Source organism: Choristoneura fumiferana, chromosome 7, assembly GCF_025370935.1.
Source record: "Choristoneura fumiferana chromosome 7, NRCan_CFum_1, whole genome shotgun sequence".
NCBI classification, from domain to species: domain Eukaryota; kingdom Metazoa; phylum Arthropoda; class Insecta; order Lepidoptera; family Tortricidae; genus Choristoneura; species Choristoneura fumiferana.
Genome location: NC_133478.1, coordinates 8,184,541 through 8,212,388, shown reverse-complemented (window position 1 = coordinate 8,212,388; position 27,848 = coordinate 8,184,541). Strand labels below are relative to the sequence as shown.

At 36.7% G+C, this 27,848-nt stretch overlaps 1 protein-coding gene across 3 annotated transcripts in view; it reads right to left on the bottom strand.

Moving 5' to 3' along the window:
- The window catches only part of ASPP (Ankyrin-repeat, SH3-domain, and Proline-rich-region containing Protein), a 388,674-nt gene that overhangs the window by 171,187 nt on the left and 189,639 nt on the right, over window positions 1-27,848 (bottom strand). For 2 of the 3 annotated variants that reach the window (XM_074090067.1, XM_074090068.1), the window contains one exon: window positions 27,657-27,715. In XM_074090067.1, the coding sequence (XP_073946168.1) occupies window positions 27,657-27,715 (59 nt within the window). Of the gene's footprint in view, window positions 1-7,364; window positions 9,295-27,656; window positions 27,716-27,848 lie in introns of those variants that run through there. The other variant, XM_074090065.1, reaches the window with a different exon arrangement.

Below are 27,848 nucleotides of genomic sequence, written 5' to 3'. Positions count from 1 at the left end.
GCCACTTGTATCCACCGGTTTCCCGCCACTCTCACGATGTCGTCAGATGGTTTCTTTTTTACGAAGTATCAATTTTCTAGCTGTCATTCCAGTTTTCGGACGTGTATGTGTTCAGAATTAAATGGATAATTATTAATGGCGAGTATATTAGATTTACGGACAGCTCGATCACACGTCACAGATAACTGTCACTTAACAATAGTAGGCACTTCACTCACAGGTAGTCAAAATAGGTCTCTGATATGTATTTGAATGTTTTAATCCTTTCAAGGATCGTGAGACGCAATGTGAGCTTGTAACCACTAAAAAACAGAGATAAGAGTGTCTCAAAATATTCTAGGTACCTACATAAAGACATAATCTCTGTCTGACCAAGTATGTGAATTTAATAAAAAATAGTAAATAAAAAAACAATCGGTTCATAAATGATGGATTTCTGTTGTAACAAATATAAAAATAACAATCCAACTGATAACGTGAACGTCTTCTTTTCTTGAAGTCGATTAAAATTAAAACTTACCTACAAGCTCGTTTCATCGCCGTATCAAAACGATCCAGTACGAAACAAAAGACGAGCGACACTGAAGCTCTGATTAAACTATCATACCAGGACATAATAGGTACATATCATAAACAATAAAAAATTTGATGGCTTTCTTTGATCCAAAAATATAACTATCTCATTCAAAAGTAGTCAAAGATATTAACATTAAAAGATTGGAAATTGATATTAAAATGGGCTGAGGCCAGTTACAGCAGCGGGAAGCTAAGCTTTATGCACGTTGTAACTTACTATCGGATTACAAGCCCAGCAACGTTTTGCGTAAAGAGACGACCATATTAGAATGGAATTATTGTTAAGATGGATCAAACAAATCAGAATTTTCATACATTGAATTCATTAACAAATGAATCTTCCAGTTTGAACTTGAAAAGTTCTTTGCTAGCCTCGTTAAATTGCTATCCTATTTTAAATGTCATAAATACACTACTGACTATGATTGCACATTTGTTCTTCTTAACATAAATTGTCTTACTATGTAAGACAACCAACACTGCAAAAGTCGTATAGTTTCTTATTGTTGCAATAAAAAGCGTAATGTAACTGAGCTACCACAGCAACTTTCCGTGGAAGCAATATGTGTCGTATCCAACAGGGAATTACGCGTTTCTGAACATCGGGTACCTTACCGATACTATAATACACTTGTAGGTTTGAATTTATTGCTCTATTTAGAAGTATTTTAAATTAAAATATAATTTGATTTTTTGTGATTTTTCGATACAGGTCCCAGATTAGATTCGTTACGTGTAAAAAGTAAGAAGTAAAGTTAGTTTATCTGTTGCCTAATACATATATTTAATACAAGTTTAACGTAATCGTAAAGGTACATACCTTTATTAAATTTAAAGAGATTTTCATAGTATTTAGTTTTTTAAATGTTTTGAAAGAGCTGTAAAATCGGAACTGAATTCAGTCACAATAAGTCTCTAGATGGAGAACCCTCCTAACACTTTTACTGCGGTTGGCGAGGTGACCAACTTCAGAAGTATTTGCTCGCAAGTACGAGTAAATAAAAGAAAAAAACATTTATCCGTGACATTAGGAGAAAATGATGAAATTTCGACACGATACTGAGAAATGGTAATAAGTAAATAAATACCTTGCGAGTTTACCGGAGTAATTTAAAATACGTTCTTTTTCTTTAACTTTCTTCTTGTAATGTCACTAGGAGACCAAAGCTGAGCTTAAACTTTACATTCCGATACCCTCATAAGGCCCAGTCAAATAAAGTAAAACAAAAATAAAGCGCAAACCAAACAGATTACTGTGTCCACGGCCTTACCCCAAACAAAGTCGTAAGCGAAAAGTTATTGGCCGAGATTAGAGAGGGGAGCCTGAGACCAAAGTCAACTGGGCCCGTAACCTACACTTAGTACAGAAACTTAGCTAATGCGTCTAAGATATAATTCCATGATTTCAGGGAAAACGAGAAACAATAAACGAGAAAAAGATACGGTTATGTTTGCAGTAATTTGTAACCAAGGGTTGAAACGGGTACTTATGAAAGAAACTATGGAAACTGGGTCGGTAATGGTTTAAAACTAGTATTATTAAACTGGTATATACCGGTTTCACACCTGTAATTTTTCCGACGCAAAAAGTCTGTCCGTCTGTGGCATCGTAGCTGTCAAAGGAATGTACCGATTTCGATGCGGTCTTTCTACGTATTTCTTGGCGATGTTTCATTAAAACCGGTTAAGCCGTTTTGTTTTAACTTTGAAACTTTAAAACTTTGAAAATACAATGTCAGGGGTTTATTAGCGTTTCTAAGATGGTTAGGTTAGGTTACTAAACATTGGTAATAGTGGTATTTATTTAACACCTGCAGTGTTATTTAAAAGGTACGGTACCAGTTTCCAGCCCAGATACCTGTTAAACACCGCTTACCTGTTAAATACCGGTAAATGCCGGCTTAGTAAGTACCGCTTTCAACTCCTGGTTGTAACGACGTTCACTGCATTGTAAAACTTCAAAAGCAAGTTACTCATTATACCTTTCAGTACAGTTTTACAGTTAGAAAGCAAAATAACGAACTTCCCTTGCATACGGAATAGGTACTTAAAACAAATCTAGCTAACACCCACAGAGATTGCACTACAATCACAATAAATCATAAAAGTATGAGTTCCAACGGTGTTTATTACAGGGTATGAATTTCTCTGTTTTCAATTACCTGCGTCGTCACTTGTCCGACGTTTATAGTTATTGCCAGTATAACGGCCATTTCTATGAGTTGGAACAACGAGACAGTAACAAAAAATTGCCAATAATCTATAATCTGGAAACTTTCAGCTGGAAAAGATGAGTTAAGCCTGATTCAGACCTGCAAGAAAAATCGTGCATGATGCATAACATTGCGAGGTAAAGTAGTTGTAGCAGTCAATCGAGCCGAGCGTTGTTTATATAATTTGATTACTATTTATTGTTTCATTGGTTTTATATAAAACGCTTACTCACAAACATTGCAAATAATCGTAAGTACTGAATCTTTTCAAACGGAAAAAGACCAACTTTGTTAGCCATGTATATACCTATAGGGGTCGAACAACTTTTTCTTATCAATCTTTGCTGTAGTTATGTTCTCCTGAGTCATTCTTTAAACCCTAAGAAGGTATATAAAAATTAAAATTAAAATTTGCCAAACATGCATTATTCTGGTGGTTTTAAGCCCCTTCTATAATTTGTCATCTAATAAGCATGTTAGTATAATATGACACAACATTTCTTCTATTAAACTACATGTAATATTTACAGCATTTAGTTTATACCAGTATAATTTAGTAGTAAGTCCAGTGCTCTGAGTCCTCTGAGTAAGTAGTGCAACCATTGTTGATTTAAATAAAGATATTTTCATTTTCATTTTTCATATCTACCTTCATGATTAAATTGTATTTGTGTGTTATCTGTGAGATGTATCTACTAAAAATTGCGCCGTTTGGTGTTGAGACCCTAGGGCCGTGGGGGCCAGGCGCACGCAATATCGCGAAAGAAAATATCCGCGCGCCTCATTGATGTTTCAGTTGACTAGAGGGCAAATCGGGCAAAGGATTAGCCTTGCAATACAACACAGGAATGCTGCCAGCCTTCTGGGCACAATGAACAGCGACAGTGACCTAGGAGGGTTTTTAGGGTTCCGGAGCCAAAATGGCAAAAACGGAACCCTTATAGTTTCGCCATGTCTGTCTGTCCGTCCGCAGCTTTGCTCAGGGACTATCAATGCAAGAAAGCTGTAATTTTGCACAAATATATAGGTAAACTATGCCGACAAAATGGTACAATTAAAAATTAAAAAAACATTTTTTTTAGGGTACCTCCCATAGACGTAAAGTAGGGGTGATTTTTTTCTCATCCAACCCTATAGTGTGGGGTATTGTTGGATAGGTGTTTTAAAACCATTAGGGGTTTGCTAAGACGATTTTTCGATTCAGTGACATGTTTGCGAAATATTCAACTTTAAAGTGCAAATTTTCAATAAAATCGAGCGTATTTTCGATAAAATGAGCTGATTATATTTTCAACGGCTTAGGTCAAGAAGACAGGATTCTCCAACCAAACTACAAAGTATGGCCACGTAAAACTACATCTAGCATCGTAGGCGTGTCCCCAATTGAACTAGCTTGCTATACAAGGAAAGGCCTCGTTTTACCCTCTCTACGGATCACGCAACTCGCTCTGTCAAAGTCAAAGTCAAAATACCTTTATTCAACTTAGGCTATAACAAGCACTTATGAATGTAAAATAAAATCAACCACCAATTCGGAAAAAAACCTCTGTTGAGAAAAAGAAGAAGCAAGAAACTTGATTATTACTTTTTATGAGGTCTGAGTTCACCGGGAGCATTGTGTAGTGTAAAACATAAGTAAGGACTACATGCATGTGCGTAGTTAGTTGCTAATTTGTTATCAGCATGCCAGGAAACCTGAGAAGTTATCTCAGCCATTTGATAAAGACGAATACCGCCTGTAAGCCAAGCACGGCCGCTGTAATGAAGGCAGAGGAACTCTATGCAGTTTAACACGAATAAACTGGTTTGATACTTGTTCAACTGAGAACGTTATTTAAAAAGGTAAGTTGCGGAAATCGTGTCCTTGAAAAACAGCAGGGCGTTAAATACCTAAGAAAAGCTGCAGGAAACACGTCCTTAGAAATTATATTTATAGGTGACAAGCGCGTTAATCTACCTTCCAATTCACAAGTTTTAAACTACCCGCATTACTGGCACTTGAGGTATCCCATCTTAGGCGTCTAGGTTGGCAACGCATCTGCAATACCCCTGGTGCTGCAGATGTGTATGGGCGGTGGTGATCTCTTACCATCAGGAGACCCACTTGCTCGTTTGCCATAAAGTCGAATAAAAAAAATGTACCTACATAGTAAACTGTCAAAATAGTTTTCGACATATGAAAAGATATTATGTACATAGGATTAATTTAACATAGATAATACTTAGGTGTAGATTTCTGGCAAACAACATATTAATTGTTTTTTTTTTTAATCAAATACATTCTACCATCATAATCAAGATTATGATAACTGCTGGTAGTGCATAAGGAAGTTCGAAATATGAATAGCAATAAAATATTTATTTGGTTTTGCTAGCTTACTTCATCTGCTAAGTTTCAAGTATATTATAAAGTTAGAAATAATTACTTTTTAATTAACAAAATTATAAAATATTATACAAATAAATAAATATTTTCCTTTCAATATACTAGGATCAAAACATATGAGTGCACCTAGTTTATCAACATGCACAACTTACATATTAACGTACCTGAAATGAGAAACTAAGCTACGTAATGCAATTTTGGGAAACTAAATAACTGCCTATATTTCTGATAAAAATACGAAAAAAAGAATAACTTTAAATTATCCTAGACAGAAATTTAAAAACTTTTAAAACGAGATTATTAACAGTTAAAAAAATAATTTAAAAAATAAGAGATACAAAGATATATGCTAGGGAAATGAGCAACGATTTCATTACACCATCAAAATAGCGAAGTACGAACATTTGAACGGCATTCAGCCTCCAACAGTGTCGTTGTATTTTTAATTTCACGCCATGCAGATACAAAACGCGACTAACAAGGAGTAGGTGAGTAGTGCTGCATTTTTGTCATAACTACCAACCTGGATCGGAGGGGCTGCTATTCTCATAGTCGTTTTATGAACAACATTTATAACATTTACTTCGCCTAGCCTCCTGCAGCTCTAATTTTTTTTTGTTTTATGAACATGAGAATTATGATAGTTACATTTAACGGTGTGCAACTGAAAACATCACAGTGTATGAACATGTACCAAAGTATGCAAGTACTTATCTATCCCAAGAAAAATAAATTGAAAAATATGTAACAGATTTTTTATCAAATTGTGTGATTATCGGGAAAGTTTTTATTAAGATATTAAAGTTTTTTGTCACTTTCTTCGAAAACTTTCTTGTACCTACTGCAATCACTGAATAGAAATAAATATGATGTGTCTGCAATCTGCATCTTTTTATGAATCTTTTTTCAATAAAATACATGTTATATTTTTAATTAAATGACCCTGAAGTTTTAAGATAGTGTAAGTTTTTGAACACGCATAAAATATTAAAATTTAAGTAACGTGTTCTAAAAAGCAACCTTGTATTGCTTAGCTTAGCTAGTATCTTTGGAATTTGACTGCAAATCCCACTGACTATTTTCAATCGATACTAGTATCGATTGCATCAGAATAACCCCAGAGCAGGAACAAAGGACGAGGCCACACAGACCGGCTAATTGGATGGTTCCGAGATACAGCCATCCAAACTGCGCCATTTTACATCGGCTGCATTACATTTATTGTACTTTAATACTCTCAGCTAAAAGATTTACAGTTTCTCTGGTCCTCAGAAACCGTAATAAACTTTTAAAATGCTATTTATTAGCAATTGGTTTCGTCCAACAAGGAATTATATAATTTATTGAATCAGGCGTTACTTTGCGGAGATTATCAATGAACTAAAATAATTTCTTTGCTCACCCGCGACCTTATGATAGCTAAGTTTATGCAAGATATGCGTGTTCATGCAGTTCCTCCACCTCCACACTGTAAGAACATACACAAATCTCACAAACCCCTCTATCACCACCACCAAACTACACTGACGCGCTTCGAACTCAACCAGAGCTCATCTTCAGAGCAACACAACTGTAGACCATGCTACCAGATGTTAGTCTAGCTATCATAAGGTCACGGGTGAGCAAAGAAATTATTTTAGTTCAAGGAATTATATTCATAATGCTTGCGCTTGAGCAGCATGTGTAATATGTAGGTATGTACATGCATACTAGTATGTACATTGATTTGTCAATATATTATTATTATTATCCGATCCATTTAACCGTCAGTTAACACTAATCAATAGATGGTGAAACAGCCCCTTAGCATCGGTATTGTCTTTAATTTTCATAAATATCTAATCCTGATCACCATCTCTTTTAAAAATACTTGCCCAAACGGTAATGACGGCAAAAACGCCACGATAACGCTAAATATTTACTCAACTACTTAGAATGAAAAAATGTTGAAACTATTACAAGTATTAAGATAATTTAACCCAACCGCTTATTGAAATATTCTGGATTAATTTTAACCTACCTCGTTTTAAAAACACATGCACGCGTAATGGACTGAGGATAACTAAGGAAAAGTAATCTAAGATTCCCTTTGTTCTTTCATCTCGAAGTTTTCTCCATTCAATGAACTCGTCATAAAGAGCTAAGGAAATTACGAGTAATACTTTAAAAGGAAAATGAACTGGGCCGACCTTTTTGTAGCCGGCGAGCCTCAGCGCCCTCTGCAGGCGCGCAGCGCGACTCGAAGACAGGTACACTATGGGCACCGCCTCTCCCGCCTCCAACTCGATATCGAAGTCGTTAACCGCCTCACAAAACTTATAATCCTCGAACTTTTTTGCCTTACTCTTCATTAGTTCCTCAGAACCCACGTCACTTATCTCGTCTTTTAAAACTTGGCTTGCCGGGATGAAAAGAGGGTTGTCGTAGCTCCGATTAACAAGTTTTTCCGCGTTGTCATTGTGCATTTCCTCGTAGCTGTAGTGAGGATCTTTAACGTCGCTCGAGTCTGGGTCTACGTCGCTTTCGTCGTCAGGAAACGTTATCAGGTAATTGTCGTTGACTGCCGACTGTCCATCGCTGACGCTGGCATCTTCGATTACCATTGATTGTTTGAATGATTCTGAGGATGCTGTTGAGTATGCACTCCACCTCAGCCCATTCCCAAACCGTCCGCACTCCATCGTCAGCAAATATTATAGTCAATCACAAAACAACTGTCTTATTCACTGTACTTTAACACAAATGCAATGCGTATCAAGAGCGAGAACGAATAAACGAATGATGGAACGCCTCACACAAAGAATGAGCGTCATTAGTGTCCGATTTCAATCTGCAATCTGTTCGACGCTGCACGCGCGGTTTAAAAACACATGTTTTTAAATACACTGCCAGAAAACTCGTGTAAAATAGGCGTAATGCATACGTGTCGGCGGGATAAAATGTTTTGACAATTTTAAAAAACCTGTGTCAAAAAAATCCACGGACCCATTTGGCTGGAAAGACAGGTGTTGAAAAGCGGGGTGATAAGGGTCACTTCTGGAGCGGGTCGCGTTACTGACCTCTTGGCTCTAATTAGTCGATTCGGAGCTCGGCAAAAATACCTGAGTATACATATTTTTAAAACAAAACCTTATTTAACTGTTCTGGGAAATTAACTAACGCGTGATAATTAATACCGGCCACTAATTAAATCCGCGGTCGCCATTTTACATAACCGCAAATTTTAACCATTATTCACTGTACGTGATATTTCTAGGGAACTACTCGCAATGTTTAATTATGATCGCCCTATATACAGAATCCTAAATAAGTCCAGACGCAGACACGACAATCCAAAAAGCAAATGTCACCCAACAAAAGTATGAGACTAGGGGTCGTTGAACCGGCGTAGACTGCTGAATTACAGCGCGTTCGCTAATCCTTGGCTATGTTAATTATTCTCGACGCAAAGAACTGAAGATTCTAATTGTCTTTTAAAATTTACTAAGTTTCGAATAAATACAGATAGGCTTAGCTCCCTTGATAGGACTCGAGGATGTAATTTTCATTAGTACAATTTTTCATTTTTCTTTGTTAAGTTGTTTTTCGTGCTTAATAAATTTATCACGTTTTACACTGACATCATTAATATTTAAGTCTTTGTTTAGTTTTAATGCTTTTTATATCTTCGTACCTACTGTTTTGTCCCGAGAAATTTATAAATGAGATGAACTTTTTCAGACGTTTTATTATTTAAAACTCATAGATACTTGGAAATTTAGATCGTTCGTAGCCAAGGATATTTAACTAACCGTGGCCGTGTATAATACTTCCAAGATGTCGAATGTTTTCAAACATCCGTTGGTAATATTGACCATTGTACTGACTACCACTTCTTACTGGTTATCATAACATGCATTTATCGCCATCAGCGCACACGTCATTTTGACGCGATTGTTTTCAGCTAAAGAAAAAAAAAAAATTACGGAAAACTTTCTCACTGAAGACTTCACTTTAAGTAGTTTCACACAGTTAGGAATATTCCTTTACCACGCACTTTTTTCTTAAATATCAAAGGATAGTTAATTAAAAACTTCAGACGGATTCCTTCAGTTTTAGCCAACGGGGCGACGCACGCGCAGCGAGTTGAATCGAGACTGAAGCTATATTTGAAATGAAGTGGGTTTAAAAACATTGCGTGTATTTTCACGTTTTTTCTCGACTTTGACATCTATGAGTCAGCCATTCATGTTTTTATGCGTCTATGTCTTCCCGGCAGTTTTCCTGCTTGTGAAAACTCGACCGACATTAACAGGACGAAAAGGAAACCATATATTATTCAATATTTCACGTGCTGTAGTCTATTTTTTTTTTGAAGAGGTTAATGTTTAAGCAATTTGTTTACTGAAATGTTTAAAATGCAAAAGAATAAAAAATGCGTGAAATATTTTAAGACTGAAATTATCTTAATTTTTCACGCCATAAAACAAAAATAAATTAAACTATTCGATTTATTTGGATGGTATAAATCTTCATTTTAAACATAATATTAGTGCTCAAGCACACATTCATTGCATTACTTGGTATTAAATATCGATTAAACATTTTCAAGCAATTCCAATAAAGCATTTTGCAAGTTCCAAGAAAACGGGGTTTTTTTCTTTTGCTGTAATTAATAACTTTTAACATTACATTAACTTTGGTGCAGACATAGTGCTCGCCAGATACATCTGGTATATTGTAATAGTGGTAATTTTTAGGGTTCCGTAGACAAAATGTCAAAAACGGAACCCTTATAATTTCGCCATGTCTGTCTGTTTGCTCAGGGACTATCAATGCTAGAAAGCTGTAATTTTGCACAAATATAAATGTAAACTATGCCGACAAAATGGTACAATAAAAAAAATAACCTCCCATAGACGTAAAGTGGGGGTGATTTTTTTTCTCATCCAACCTTGTAGTGTGGGGTATCGTTGGATAGGTCTTTTAAAACCATTAGGGGGTTGCTAAAACGATTCGATTCAGTGATATGTTTGCAAAATATTCAACTTTAAAGACAACTGCAAATTTTCATTAAAATCGAGCCCCCCCCCCCCCTCTTCTAAAACCTAAACCAGTGGGTGGAAAAATTTGAAAAAATTCAAGATGGTAGTAAGTATATGAAACTTACAAGTAAAACTATAACGGTTAAGTTTTCTTGAGAATTATTAGTTTAAGAGTAAATAGCAGCCTAAGGTATAAAATATACCTAAACTTGGAATATTCCGTACAAAATACGAAACCCTTAGAAAAATATTACTCAATTTTTTCGTAATGGCTACGGAACCCTATTTCGGGCGTGTCCGACACGCTCTTGGCCGGTTTTTAAATAAATAAAAATTATTCTTATTCTTATTAAGAAAGTACTTTCCATTTTTACCCGACTACCGAAAGAGGGTTATGTTTTTCGAGCATATGTATTTAATACATACATACATAAAATCACGCCTCTTTCCCAACGGGGTAGGCAGAGACTACGTCCTTCCACTTGCTACGGTCCTGGCATACAACTCATATATGTATTAAATATTTAGGCTTTTAGAGTGGATTGACAGCAGATGAAGTTACCCAGTAAAATGTTAACTTTCTGCACTCCCGCAGCTGACTCAGAAATCCTGCAACCAAATTAACCGTCCAAATAAATATTATTATTATCTACGTGTAACCGCGACCTTGTCTCGGCCGCTGCTATTCAAAATCAAACTAATTTCACATCGAATCGGAAACTCCACACGCTATCCTTTTCATTCATACACAAGTAATTGAAGACTGAAAGGGATAGAATAACATTATCTGGATAGAAAGTACGATGTATTTGAATTAGAAATGCCGCGACGAGCCGTCGGCCGACACGACGGCGAAGTCTTGATACTTTGCCAACTCGCATCTGCCTGCACCGAATGAAAACATTCTGCATACGTTTAACGCCCAACGGCTTTGAGGAAGGAAGTATCAGACACTTTAGATTATGTTTCATGCATATTATTAATCCTACTTTGCACGCTGAGTTAAGTCGATACAAGAATAGTTTTAAGCAATAACCCTTCTTTTGCTCTGCTGTAGACGGGCGAAAATTCAGTTGGTTTTGTATGTTGTTCGTATATTATTTCACGTGTATCTAAATACGTTTTTCATACTTACTAAATATAATATTCTACTAGTATATTATAAATGATAAAGTTTATGAAGATTATCATTTAGTACAGTCAAGGCTTAACCTACTTATGTTTTTTTCCACGGTCTGCATCCGTAGATCGCTTCGTACACCTCTTCTGGTCAGTTAGTTTTTTTTTCAAACCGCCTTAAAACTCAATCTTAACCAATCGATTGCAGCAATTACAGATGGTTCGTTAGGGCGGGCGCGAGTATATAAATATTCCCGAATCAAGATAAACGGCTGCCTCACTGAAGAAAAGGGAAAGGTGAATTACTTATTCAACGGAATCTACCGTAAAAGAGAAGTGAGATTTGTTCGTATGGTTGGAACGGACGGAAAAGTGTCTTGGGATCATTTGTGGGATTGCTTTGAACGTGAAGGGATTTTATAAAGCATCATACGAGATTACGAACTGTTTGCGATTCGCAGGGTACTACTAGGTTATAATTAAATGGATTTAGTGGTAGACTATGCTGACACAAAGACGAGAGACGAGCACGCCTTTAATTTATCTTTGTGCATTTCATCATAATTTAACTATTTAATGACGAGTTTAAATCAGATTCTGATGCAGTTAATCGTGCAAATATTTTAGTTTGTCGCGTCTAAACATAACGTTTAATCGGAATGTTTTGATGTTTGTTAGTAACTCACGCAATAACGGCTGATAGAGAAATATCTGTACGCCAAATCGTTACATAAGACACTTATTATTTCGATAATGCGTATAATATTTTAACTTTAAACAAGTATAGAGGGTACTGTACAAGATCGTTGAAGTACTTCGGATTTCAACATGACATGTAAACTTCGTCTGCAATCAATAGATGACCGATTATTGTGCTTTAAAAATGTTACTCTAACCCTTTTCATGTTTCTAACGCCGGCGAAATCACGGGTTAAAGCTAAGTACCTAGTTAAGAAGACGTTTAGGATTTCTGACGACAATAATCGTGAGCATCATCAGTTGGATTGAAATGGCCCGTATAAGGTACTTAAGATACTTCCCCGTTATACCTATTGATCTAGTGCCAAATCATGCTCTTTTCTTTGCAAGTTTTCCGTCAGTTCAAAAGGATTCCTCGATCGTTGGAACGGCACGAGATACTTAGAACTCAGCCACGCAAACTCAAGAATGCACTTCCTGCTCAACCACAGCTGTGATTCCACCTGTCCCATTGACGTCTCGCTTCGCTTCCCAACTCTAAAGTAAATAAATAAATATCATGGGACACTTGACACCAATTGACCTAGACCCAGACAAAGCAAAGCTTGTACTATGGATACTAGGCAACGGATAAACATATAGATAAATACATACTTAAATACATATTAAACATCTAAAACCCGAGGAGGATTCGAACCCGGGACCTCAAGCTTCGTAGTCAGGTTCTCTAACCGCTTGGCCATCCGGCCGTCCAAAGTCGTTCACTATTTCGATTTTAACCATTAAAACAAGCTGTCATCCTCTCAACTCGTCTCAATTAACTGAGCAAAATTTTAATCACATGTTTCTTCTTTATGCAAATGATAATTAATCACGATGGCACAACCCTCCGCTAACGAAGAGGTTTCGGACGTTTAATTAAATTCACAAAGCAATGGGTAAATGTGCGAGTACTTATATTTGTAATTCCTGTTGTTTACCTGTATCGTGTGGGCGAGGTAAATAGAGGCTTTCGGTTTCACGTGCTTATCAACGGAATAATTTCGGGTCCATCGGCTTCCAGACAGAAGCTGTTAGCCATTGGCTCTGATGACCAAATACTTCGGAGCACGCGAGCCCTCGCACGCAAGGCTCGGCTTTCGCACGCTATTAGGTTAGGCTTTGCCGAAATACCCCAAATTATGTTTTTAAATTCACTACAATTTGAATAACTTTCATGGAACAGGATTCCATTGCTCAATTCACAATATTTCAATCGATTTTTTAGGTATTTCATTATCATATCGACTCATAAAATTTTCTTTAGCTAAATATTACACAGATTCTTCTACCGAAACGAAACTCTTGTCATTGATAGGTATTTGTTACGCCGGTAGTTCTACTAGAGTTTCAACCACTATCAGTTTCCTGTCGTATATATTGAAGAAAATAAATATACTACAGTTAGCATGAAATATAATAAATTCAAATTGTACCGCAAGCACAGCGTCTCGTTTTAAAAAATCTTTCTCTTTGATGCTCATTTCTTCAATATAAGCGAAAGGATGGCGTACAGAATAGCAAAAAATAATTTGTGAGAAGCGGGCCTGGCTTATCTATATCTACTTAACCCGAGACAAATCTAACACCAGAAGCAAAACTTAAGCAACTTAATTACTCTCGATTATTCAAGACCGTATCTCGTCTTGTGTACCTATATATAACTAACAAAAGCAATGTTCGTAGAGATAACGCTAACGGTCGAAGTGCTGCGTTAAAATCGCATTAGTTTCACTAGAGTCAAGCGAATCAATAAAACTGCTCTGGAGTGTTCGATCATCAATCATACGCGCAGATCCTTTTAAGCTCATAAAAAGTGACGTCACAGTATCCCGTACATATTTATGAAGAGTACAAGTGATCTGCGATTGATGGCCCACCCATTCATCAAACGAAAAATGCTGTCAGCACGCAAAAACATCGGGTCCTTCAGGTTCTAGATCGAACACGTGAAAAGTTGAAAAGTTGAAATGTTTCATTCTGTTCAGTTTTCAAGTGCACTTGAAAGAGTGAGAAGCCCTCAATCAGGCTAGTGGCTAGTAATTTGCTGGTCGTGTTCAGGCTACTTCAAATACAATATTTTCAGTAAATAATCAAGCAGTCGTCCACTTGAAAATATAGCAGTTTCTTGGCGGTCTCTTTTCAACAGAGGTTTTTCCGAACAGGTGGCAGATTTTGACATTCATAAGTGCTTGTTGAATAAGGATATTTTGACTTTGACAGAGGATGATTTTCATTTTATTTTAACAGATTTCGGCATGGAATTATATATACAATTCCAACCCATATCAAACTCCTTAAGGGATAAGTCCGCCTTTGCACAAGTATCTCAAAGTTTGTCAATTGTGTTTTGTTTCTTTTCTTTTGTACTACAATAACGAGTTTACATACATACATACATACTCCTGAATATGGCGGAGGCACTTTTAAATCCATAATTCTCTCTTTCTCTCTGTGTACCTGTTTTCTGTATCGCTTACTTTTTCTAGTGTACAATAAAGAGTCATTGTATTGTGTTGTATTCTAAACTGAAATCGTACCTCTAAAACTAAAATGCAGCTGCTGCAGAAACTTTCGTAAAACATTTCAAATCAACGTACGAACTATAATGAATATATGAAATCTTGTTGTGAATTTGGAATACGTAAATTTGCGAGTCGGCATGTTAGAACGTGCAAGTAATTACGCTGAGGCACACGTGACTTCTGTAAGACTCCGTTTACACCTAGAAAAGGTCCGAGAAAAATTCAACGACAAACATTGTGTTTTAGCATAACACAAGCACACAAGCAGAATGGCAACTATTCGCCTCAAAAGGAATCGGTGTAGCCTAATTATTTGTAAAAGGGAATATGTATGGAACACAAATTTTATCTTTGATCAATTTAACGTGATACAAAACTGGAAAATAAAACGAATGACGCAAAAATCATCAACATCAGTTGCAAAATAAGCAAGATAATAATAAGTCTTTCTATTGTCACTGCACAGCGTAGTTGCCTTGTCTAAATGGCCGAGTTACCTTTCTAGTTATTACTACGCTGCGGTATCGGCTTTCGATTCCTGTCGACGCTGACATCCGATTAAAAACGGATCCGACACCCGACAGGTGGGTACAGGGTCTTAGGTATGTGAATATTCCACTTACTGAATTCTCGCGTGGGCGTTTTGGTCTGTGGGTCACATTCTTGACAGACGCATTGGCGGCGTTCCTTTAATTTGTAATTTAACGGCTATCCAAGAGTTAGGGAAATTGAAATGTGTGTGTCAATGAACGTCGATCATGAAAACTACCATTATACATTCTGTATTGCAAGATTATTTTTAATTTTGACTTCATTTCATTCATTTATTTGTTTCAATCTAGTGTATGAATTTTGATCCAATAATATTCCAGTGATTGATTGAATAGAAATTTGGTACAATGTAAAACCTCTTTATGCAAATCGAATAATTAAATTTCAGTCAGCAGAGAAGTTGGTGTTAAGAATAACGTGATTGTATAACTAACTATTTTGTGTGTAAATAAATAACGAGACGAGCCCGAAGAATTGCGAAACTAAAGTGGCAGTGGGCGGGGCACATTGCTCGCAGGACGGATGGCCGATGGGGCCAGAAGGTTCTCGAATGGCGTCCGCGGACCGGGAGACGAGCTGTCGGTAGGCCTCCAACAAGATGGAGCGACGACTTGGTTAAGATCGCGGGATCGCGGTGGATGCGGAAAGCACAAGACCGGTCTGAGTGGAGAGCCTTGGGGGAGGCCTATGTCCAGCAGTGGACGTCTTTCGGCTGACATGATGAAATAACGAGAAACTTTTTAAACTATTTAGAGGGAGAGAGAGAGAGAGAGAGAGAGAGAGAGAGAGAGAGAGAGTATTTAGCGGCGATGTGGACATTTTCTGCTTTACACTTTGGCGTGCAACGTCGACTCGCATCGAAGTCGCCTTCATTGAAATATGGCATTCATTCATTGTTCTCTAGACTTAATTTTGCACAAAATAACAAATAAATTACGCATTGGAGTCACTATAATCCAAGGTTTTATTTAACCATCGCTTTAAAGCAAAGCAATTTCTCTATATTATTTACGTTGCTAAATCCTCTCCCGCAGTAAATAATGACTAGTGCTGTTCCACAAACATCGACACCGCTATTAATTACTGCAAAACACTTGAGCCGTTATCTGTAGCGATGTTTTAATCACAAGCACGGATAATATCGGTTTTAACTGTCAGTAATTTTAATACTCGATAGTGTTCGGACGTTAACAGCATGCTATCGTGTTAATTGCGTTAGCTTTCAATATGAAAGGAGGCTTTAGAGATTTAAGCAATTGCACAAGGAATTGCGGTTGTAGGTAAGTATGTTTTTATCGGATATACCGAATCAGGCTAATTATTTTGAAAACATATTTAAATAATTTATTGAATCAGGCGTTACTTTGTAGAGGTCCATATCAATGAACTACGAGTATAAACAATTACTTTGCTTTATAGATCGCAGATGAGCAAAATAATAGTAAGTAGTAATTGTATATAGTTCAAAAAAACATTTGTAAAGAACAGTTAAATAAATAAAACCCCTAATTATACATAAAGCTAGTACTCGGCATCTTGATCAAACGCGTATAATTAATAATAATAATTCTTAATTTAAAAAAGTATATATATTTTAAGTTTGAAACCCAATGTCAGCGGTGGCGCCGCGTCGCACCGCTCCGCCACCGCTGTCAGTGGGTTTCAAGCTTTAAATAGTAAGAGTTCGGCCACTAGTGTTTTGGAGACATTAACTTTATTTGACCTGTTGAATGTTCCCTTAAAGACAACGGGAAAAAAATACAGATTGTTTAAATAGTTGCATTACAAACTATTTAATAAACGTTTTTTATTCAGATGTGTTCCCTCATTACTTTCGGGCTTCGGGCATAGCATTTACATAGATTAGATTAGATTAGATTTATTTATTACCTTTTGAAAAAATACATTATAAGCACATGTCAGTTAATTACAAGAAATTCACAAAAGGATCGTCAAATGTATACAAAAAAAAAATCTTATTAAGTATAATAAATAGTCAGCGAGAATAAAAAAAAAAAAAAAAAATAAATTTAAAATGTCAAATTAGAATTCAATTCAATAATAATAATTAAAAGCAAAACAAGAATATTCTTAAATCTAAGTCAAATTTATGCAATAGGAACCAAACGAACAATCAAATAATTAAAATGTCAAAAAACAATAAAATTAAATATGAAATTAAAATTCAGTTCACAAAACTGTGAAAAATGACAACAAAACAAAAACAAGAGTAGAGATTTGAGCTTCAGCTGCCAACTAGCTATGTCACCCATACAAACAAATTCATTGAAAACTCAGCTGCAATTGACGCCAGTTCACGTCAGATTCATTGATGAACTGTGATCTAAATTGGCGTATTCATGCACGCGATATACGGCTATTGACAGAGCTATCGCAATTAGTTGAGAATTAACTTCATTACGTCACCGGATTATCAATTTATGATGGTGAAATTAGCACTTTGGCTAATAAGCGGGATATTTATTATATTAGCTTAGATCCGGGGTTTCTAGGAGGCCGAATAATAAACATGATTCATGCATAACTGAGTGTTTCAGTGTGGTCAGTAGCGGTTTAAAGCGAGTGAGGGCCATTTTAGTTTATTTTCTTAATCATTTATATAGCCTTTTACTTTACCCACAGCTTCGCTCACGTAGACCATTAGGTAGCATCGTGCTCTGGGATTGTTGAGCCACTCGCTACTGTAATACTGTTCATAATTTAACAGAGTTAATCTAGAAACACATTGACGGCGGAGGCGGAGAGGATACGCACGCCGCTGCCAACCGAAGCAACTGAGGTCTATGAGGGAGGCCTATGTCCAACAGTGGAGGTCCAACGGGTTAGATGATGATGAACATGATGACTTAATTGCTATAGGAACCAGGTTTTACACCACTCAATAATGTTAAATAGTATGTGACAGATAATGCCGTCTTTGTTTATTCGGACAAAACAAACAGAGACGGGATCACATTTATCTGTCGCATAAGATTTATCAATGAATGGCTAGACAGGCCCTTAATGTAAGATTTTGGAATTCTACAATCTACACGGATTGGCAATGGGCGGGCCAACATCGCTCGAAGAACAGATAACCGTTGGGGCAGAAAAGTCCTCGAGTGGCGACCACGAACCGGAAGACGAAGCATTGGCAGGCCTCTCACAAGGTGGACTGACGACATCGTGAGAGTTGCGGGAAACTGGTGGTTGTAATTGGCGAGTTGTCGTTCATTGTGGCGTTCTAAAGAGGAGTCCTTTGTTCAGCAGTGGACGTCTTCCGGCTGATGATGATGATGAATCTACACGGATTCTGTGTAATGTAATAAATTGATGCGTTGTTTACAGCTCAATTATTCACCATTCTTTTTACATAACCAAACGATTTCCCCACTAATATTTCACACCGTTTAGCATAAGGAAAAGTAAATTCAAGTTCCAGTTGCCAAAAACAAGCACAAAAATCTTAAAATCTGCTAACGCAGAAATCAGAGGATTATTGTGTAATCAAATCCTAAATGGAATCGAAAATGAAAATCCCCTCGCAACGCCGGCATAAAACCTGCCTTTATTATTATTTGATGCCCTTATATTCCGTGGTGCTGAATTTTAAGTATTCCATTCAAATGTGTGAACAGTGTCGTTACAGCAACTTCTCACGGGTAATTTAATGTAAAATCATTTGAAATAGGGTTTATGGTAGATATTATCTCAATAGTATATTTTATACTTCATTTTAATTACCACCATGGGTTGCCTGCGACTATGCCCGCGTAGAATTAGTTTATCGCTATCCCGCAGGAACTATGCATTTATCCGGAGTACAGTACAACTATCCCTTGCCCTTCCCCGGGACTTCAACTCAATCTCATCAATGTTCAATCTCAACGAAATCTGCTTAGCGGGTTGAGCACGAAGAGGTGAGTGAAAGACAGACACTTTCGTATTTCTGACATTATGTATGTACTCGTATGTAAACTCTTTATTGCACATAAACAAACAATTTATAATTTGATGTTGTAATGTGTATTTACATGGTTCCAAATCAGAAGCGAAAATAGGTATTTAGCTCTAGAGGTATTTCACGCTTCTATTCACGATTGATGCACAGGATAAAGCAGGCTACTAACGAGCAATAAAAATGACGGGAAGCAAAGACAATAATGTCACATCAGTCAAAACTTTCCTACCTTTATTAAACAGTACACCGAAGGCCACAACTTCACGCACGAACAACCGTTCAAACGATACGGGCGCAGCTTTGGCAAATACAGAATCCGGTATAGTAGGTATAGATAAGTCTGAGTAGGTGTGTCGTATCTCGTGCGTGCGATTCGATCGGGGTCGACTACACCGTTATGATGTTTATGCGATACCAAAGGCACAGGCTAGACGGAACAGATGAAGCAATTTGAAGGGCCTACCTCCTTTAGAACAGGGCATCTCCGGGATATACGAGTACGTCCCATTACATTGCTTAATACAGGCTCCCTTTTTAGAACGAGAGGGCTTGGAAGTTCCCACGCAGGTCTAGTGCGGACACAGTTACTTCGCTGCTGTAAGCATTTCAAAAGCTCATGACACATTTCAGATGTGATTCGCACGTACACAAGTTATGAAAAAATCCGTCTTGACAGCTTGCTTACTTGACTCTCTCAGTTGGACAGGCCATGTCCAAACCACTAGTGTGCTACGGATGATAAGAACAGATGCTTGTTGGTAATTAAAGGTAGCTACAGTCAGTTAAGCTATCAAACCGAGTTAATCGCCATTTTGAATTCTAACTCTTACTCTCCCGGTCTTAAAATATTTAACGACTTGATAATGTCGTAATTTAGACAAATTATTAACTCGTCGGTAATTATCCTTAGTCTCAAAATTTACCGGCGTAGTTAAAAACGTCTATTTAACACATTTAACATTTCTATTAAGTAATGCTGTTTTTAGGTGGAATTCAAAAGCAAAAGAGGATCACTTACAGGATCACTTCATTGTCCGTCTATCAAGACACTTTTTCTCTTGAACTTGTGGAGACGAGGAGTTAAATTAATATAAACGTTTGAGGCTATGCTCTTGCAACTGTAAAAAATAAAGTCGCGAACGCTCACGTGATCAAAAGATTCATCTTTTAAAAGTGTATTTTCAAAACAAACATACTCTCATCCTAAACGCATATACCTTCTTCGTTCCGTCGTGGGTAAATAAAACAGTGGGAATCAAGACCTATACAAGTAGGATTAGTACCCTGTAAGTTTTGATTTCCATAGTTTCGTCAGGAACGGGAAGTTCCGTAGACATAGAATCATAATCAAAGGCAAGAAATGACAACACTAGCGATGAAAAAAGTCCGAAAATCATTGAACCGTTAAATAATACTTTATTTTTATTTAATAGAAATAGGACGTATATATACGATATACAAACGTAGACAAAACTTATTTTTTGCTGGCTGATCGGAACCGCAAGTTGGACTTGCACTTGACAGGTTTTTTAAACAAAAAAATTAATTTAAGCCAAGGCAAGGTTATTTAGTAGTCAATATGACTGCAAACTTCTAGTTAAGTTGTTTCACAAATTGTTTTCCAGACTGCCAAGAGTACCTACGCTGTGCGCTGAACGTACGATCCTGTGGGTTGACAAGCCTAGTCATTGACGGGTTCAAAGTAGGGTAAACACTTATCTGGCACACATTACAATGTAAACTAGTCTAGCCTACGTCCCTATAGATGTCCATTGACACGATAAAGTAAAAGCCAGTTCTTTAAAACAAAAATATACTGACAGAAAAACAAAGTCGTACAAAAGTGACCCGTTATTTCAACTCGACTGAATGATAATTTGTTGAATATATCAATGTCAAGGCAAAATTATATCAATTTAAATGAATTTCTAACAGACGTTTAACGTTTACATAAAATTGCTACAAACGAAACAAATTACTCACATGGATGAATAAGCCACATTAAATATTTATGCGGACATAATATTTTTATAATCATCACAGAGCAGGGCCACTTCTCTGAAACATCGAAGATTTGGGACGAAATTTGGCGCTTTAAAGGCGTGGCAAGCGTCCAAAACCAATAGCGTTGTCATAGAATGGGTGCGCCAGAGTTCACATAAAATTAAAACTCCGATTAAATATAGGAACTCCGAAACTATTTTGCATATTTTTTTACCATTAACTTCGCTAATCACAAAGTCTGTGTTATTAATGATTATTACACCGAATTCTTGAAATTCACAACGTCAATAATCATAAGTCTAATATACTTGTACTACTTCGTATGTTCATAATTTTTTTCAACAATTAATTTTCATTATAATTATTACTAATTATTTAAGTTGATATGAATTATGTTTGTGGATGTGCATCCCATTCTTCGTAAGTTATGTATTCTTTCTTGTTAATTGCAATCACAAGAGACCTTCGTAACGAAAGCAAAGAGATTACCCGTAAAAGATGGTCGCTGAATGAGAGTTCCCAGCAATAAACTAATTATAGCAAGTAATAATGAAAAAGTCAACTCTGAATTAGTCTCGATTAAGTGCGATGCAGGAAACTAAATGCGAGTTTTGTTACATTGCGCAGCTGCTTATAGTAGCCTATATGGTACCCGCGGTTTCGCACGCGTAAATCACTAGCATTTAGGAGTTGAATAGAAATTCCAAGATTCCGAAAAAAAAACTGTAAACACACGTGACCTTCATTAATGTTGCATAACCCGTATCCAATTTTGTCTCTAAACCAAACGGTTTTTGGAGTTTTATCCGGATCCCGTAGGAACATCGGGGTAAAAAGTAGCCTACATGTTATTCCAGAAGACCAGGTATCTCTATACACCAAATTTCAATCAAATCTGTCTAGTAACTTTAGTGTCAAATAGTAATAAACACGTTTCGTATTCGCATGCCACTAATAAATATTACACATAAATGCGAAAGTTTGTAATTCTGTTCGTATGTTAACCTCATCACATCTAAACCGCTGATCCGATTTAGATGAAATTCGGTATACACATAGTTTGAGTTCCGGGAAGAAAAAAAGAAGGAAAACATTTGTTCGTGACAACATGGCAAGAATGGATAAAAATAAAAATTAATAAAAAATATATACCTAGTTATGCATGTCACGAAATGGTCCCCGATCAGTAATCTGCCGGTCTTGCGAACGGCGCTGGTATTCCTTTGGGACCATTTGGACATAGAAATAGAAATAAATATAAGCATAAGAACCGGGAAAGATCCTATAGGATAGTTTTCATCCCGGAAAATTTCATAGTTCCCGCGGGAAAGCGATAAACGAATTGTACGCAGACGGAGTCGCGGGCAACAGGCTAGTTTATAAGATTAAAGTAGGATCAGATCTATCATAACAAGAAAAGTAGCGCACCTGCACTGCACTACATTTCTTGCATTTTCTAAATGAGCTTACGTTATAATTATAGTAATTTTGTGAGTATGTTTATCCTGCTTCACGATTTGCAAAGTCCCGTATCACTCAACGTCGACGTAAAAGAAACTCGTAATAAATCGATTGGCGTGGGTCAAACGTATCTGTTTTCGTTTTATGTAACCGTTAATCGAGTTAATTCCAAATAGCAAAATTACCATATCCAAGTTGTTGTGCTCTTTACCTATTTATAAATCCGTTCGAGATACAACGGCATTTGGACATTTTCCAAGAGTGAGTTTTTGAGAAAATTATTCAGAACCGTATTTTCTGTGAATGTTTATACGTAAGTGGCGTTATATATTGGCAGTGGTCTGTCTGGCGCCTCTTGTCAAATCAAAGCAAATCACAGATATATTATGACCTGAGTAGCTATGACTCAGACCGAGTCCGTTCTTTGGTAATAACTAGATTCCAGTGTTTATACGTTCCACTGCCGCACACCGATGTTTTATGGAAAGTTGCTTTACGGACTCAACGCTATATTACTATCTTATACATTAAACTTTACACCTAAGAAAGCGTAACTTAACTGGTTGACCGTTAATCACGTACAGCCAAAATTGCTGAAGTAAGAAATTAGAAATTTTGCAGACATTGGTATACCTCGCAATACACTATCTATTTACACGGTTCGTAGAAAAGCACTTAAGTGTTTTTGCAAAATTCCCACGGAAAAAGGACCTAGCCTATTCCCCATTCTTCCACAAAGGCAAAACAGCACCAAGTTGCGCAAATAGTAGTGAAACAGAATTCAGAGTATAAATTTCCTTTCCGCAAAAATGTGACGAGCTTAAATTCGCATATTCAAAAACTTGGTATTCCAAAAAGTTCCTTTATACACTCCTAAAAACACACCTACTGGCTACTTCTATATTTTAAACACATATAGCACACTCATCTACAACTGTGTACGTAAACATTGTTAATTGACCACGCGGCAACGTCACAACCCACAGGTCTCGCCTTGTTAAGTGCGCTCACATTCGGGGGTGTGACATCAATTAACAGCAGAAAAATACCTAACGGAGCGAGCCGAAATAAACACGCCCAATTAGCCCGAAATCTGGACAATCGAAAAGGTCCGATAGGCAATCGATCATCGCCCGATGACGGACGCTGGACAGGTCGCAACGAAATAATACGTCTAGCCTAAACATAATTTCATACCCGGCAGGTTTGATTGGCATGAGGACGCTAATGATAGGAATTGTGGTTTTAATTTGTTGTAGGTACTGCTATCAATTCAGGGCTATGACATAGAACATTGGTAACAATTCTCCGTGACTTTCATCATCATCATCTCGGCCTGGTGCTATTGCAGGGCACACAAGCCTTTCAGAATGGGCCGTAGTTCCCACGCAGGCCCAACGCAGGTCTGCACCGTTAAGTCTTTGCTGCCGACGAGACAGTGCTATCATTGCTAAATAAATCATGATTGATGATGATGATAATGATAATAATTAAGGCCTTTTACAAAACTATTTATTTATATGCATTCTGGTCAGATCCGTATTACTTTAATTTGCACAAAAAAATAGTGTTCATATCATCATGAATGTCATAAAAACTAAAATTTCAATTAAATTATTAATAAGTCCGGCCATTTTTTACTGAAGAAAAGTGCGTAAAATACAATTAATTTTACCATTCATTAGGCCCGCTCACTAGTTTCGTTTCGGACTCGAAAAGCAGAAGTAATCCGCGCTATTATTATACGTCGCTTAATTTTAATAATGCAAACTACGCATTCAACCCTGGCCTAATGCGAAACTGTGTAAATGGACCGCAAAAAAGGTACTCTTTCTCACTCTTTCACTTGATTCATAATGCTTAAGAGCGAGGCAGAGTTTCTATATGTATTACTTGAAGTTCTGGCATCCTCATATCCTAAGTGATTAACACGACAACTTCTTTGGTCATTCAATGTAAAGTGTTTTATTTTATTTTACGAATGTTTAAAAAAAGAAGGCCGGATGTATTGACTATCTGTAATGCGCTTAAAACACTGGCATTCCCACCGTTTCTTCTCAACGTCACCATTCTCTTGAAGACACCGCCTTTAGTCTTCATTAAAAATAAAATGGCACGGAAAAAATATCTAGGTCATATAATGAACAACCAATTGCACGCTTCTAGGAACTAGAACTCCTATACAACGTTTGATTTTCGATTTCTGTTAACTTAAGGGAACAATCAACAGGTCAAATAAAGTTATTAATTTGTAATACTTAATACATTAAATAATTGCAATCATGTGAATAAAGTCAAGTGGTGCTAACTGTGCTGAAACGGTTCAAAGCAATTCGTGGACAGAATACACTGAGCCCGGCGCCATCACATTATATGCAAAATACTCATTAAAAATCCATAGCCGATACATTTTACCATAGTAAAAGAGAACAAGTAGGCTCACTACGAACGTACATCGCGCGGCTTAAATGTATGCGCGTCGGTTGGCGCCGGTACGCACGCACCCGCCGCACGCACATACTGATAATTTAAGGAGGATTATGTTTTCTTTAGTCAAGCAAGGCAGCAGGGTTACTACGAAACTCGAAGTTTGTGTCGTGCGGTCTCTCTGACACTTATACTATTTAATACGAGAGCGAGAGGGACGGTACGATAAGAACTTCGAGTTTCGTAGTAGCCCTGCTGCGCTGCCGTCGGTGCCGTACGTTTCGATTTTAGCTCGTTCGTCTTGCGCTCGCTTCGCGAGATGATTACCTTTTACGTTCGCGTACTCGTAGGTACTTACGTATTTTTTGTATTAGGTATAGTTGTAAATTAGTGGTATATAAGTGTAGTGTAATAGTTTCGTGCAAGGACACATAAAAAATACCTACCTATAAACAATATAGTTATAGCATTATGTGTAGGTAAACATGAGTAGTATGTATACAGTCGCCATCCCCATTACGGCGAATTTATAAATAATATTTTTAAATTGAGTATAATAATAATAATATTACGGCATAGAATCTGTCTGGTTTCTCTAGACACAGGCATTAGAAAATTTTAAGATAACTTTCGTACTAAAATTATTTGCCGGTAGTTAATTAATCTAAAATAGACGTCGAAAACTCTAAGCTTCCGCGACGGAGTAGGCAGTTAAGTCTCCTAAAGGGTCGGAGTGGACCTACTTGTTCTCTTTTACTATGACTTTACGGAGATAATTAAACTTTGAACGAACGAGTCACATTTTAAAATTGAAATCGCCCTCATTTAAACCGATTTCATATAGAGATTGAATTTCAATAAAGATAGTCGCTTGATAGGAAAATCACTTGTTTTCAATAATACTGTGGAAAATTACATCGTGGTTAGGATCCTTTCGACAGCCATAATTGTATAAGTCAAAATGTAATGTTTGTCATAAATATTATTAGTCATAATTTTTTTACCCGCTGAAACCGTACATTTTTCATAAATTTTTAAATGGTCACCTGTAGAACTCAGGTCAGCTTAGGTTTGTTTTATAACAATTCTGAAAAATAAATGCTTTCAGAGCAAAAAAAGAGTTATGTCAAACATTACATTATAAGGTACAAACATTACATTGTGACTAACAATTTTCGAACAGTCAATATAGCCTCGGAAACCCACCTTGAGGAATTGCTTTAAGAGACAGTAATTTCGAGCACTTCTTACTTTCTTCACTTCAGCTGTAGTCAGGTGCTTCCATTAGTTTTCCTGAAAACTCCTGTAAATGTTTTCCAAGATTATTTAATGGTGGTTGACAAAAAAATCCGTTCATTGGTCGATTTACTACTTACTACACTAAAGTCGTGAAGGACTACATTATGAATTGAAAATACCAATGAAACACCTTTAAACAGGTATTCAGTCAAACTAAATCAAACCATCTCCTGAAATACTTATTCCGAAATCATTTTCAAACACCTTGTAATAGAAATGCGAAACCAAATCAAGACGTTACAAACATGAACGAAGCAAGTTCTTCGAGCTACAAATCTGCGACTAATATAACTGACAACAGGTAAATTTCAAGGGAGAGAATTATGCCTAACGAGATCTTCTTGTCACGGTCTAAATCGGACCTCAGAAATAGAGTTACCAGTTATGTTTATCTGGAAATATTGGATTTCAGGTCTTCAATCCGAAATGTGTCCGATTATTTTTTCGCGGCCTTTGACTACATGAAGTCACGCCTTCCCCACAAATCAATGTCCTTTTTTAAAATGTGTGTTTCACGTATGTATATGTAAGATTTCTTAATTTTAGTACAATAAGTTTTTGTTTAAAATTGCAGTTTTAAAACAAGCCTTTTTTAATGACAGTACTCGACATACAACCTACGTCAATACAACTGGGAATTTATCAAAATTGACTTTCAAGATTTAAAGCAAACAAATAAATTTATTAGGTGAAGTTAAATGAAGGCTTGTAAAATAATGCTGAGCCTTTTGCACTTTTAAAAATTTAGAAATTTTAAAATCGTAACCCCGAATGGAAAGCTTAGGGGAAAATTCGTAAGCCAATTCCTTGAAGCGGGTGCTTCAAACGAACCGCCCTCAAAGCCGAGACTGATTCCTTACACGTCCTCTAAGGATTCCTGCCCGTAAGATCAATACGATTGGCGTGTCGTTGTCAATGATCAAGGTTCTTTATCTCATTTGCAAAACGTAGGGGCTTTGTAAATCTTTGGATATTGTTTGATGTGTAAATCGTTTGAGACGGCCAAATTGTTCCGTTCAATCTATGTACCGTTCGCAGACGACGGCTATAAATATCGTGGTTTTACGCAATTTAAAAGCTTTTGAAGTAGATTGCATTGTATGTAAAGCTTCAGAAGTTTGATATTGTCTGGTAAGGACAAAAAGGGCATTGGAGAATAGCTTATTTTTCAATTTCGTTGTATTTGTGTGTCTTTGTAAATGTGAATACATATGTCTTCTTTCTTAATATATTTTACTACAAAACTATAAAAAAAACATAATTAACTCAACATGACGCCAAATCTCAAGTTATGTTCTTCTTGATTGAAATCTCCCGGGAAAGCCAACAGATTAAATATTCATAAGCGTAAACGACTTGCAGAGCACTTACCAATTCCTCAGGTGATCCCGGTTCCTTCATACCATTGCTCTTATCCGTGCTTCCCGTCTCTGTAACAAACAACGTTTATTTATGAATGAGAGCATTTACATTACGTATTATTCCGTGTAAATTTGCAAGGCAGTTTATAACAATATAATATGCTGAATTTCCGTGGCAAAATAGAATTTGAAAGTATATATA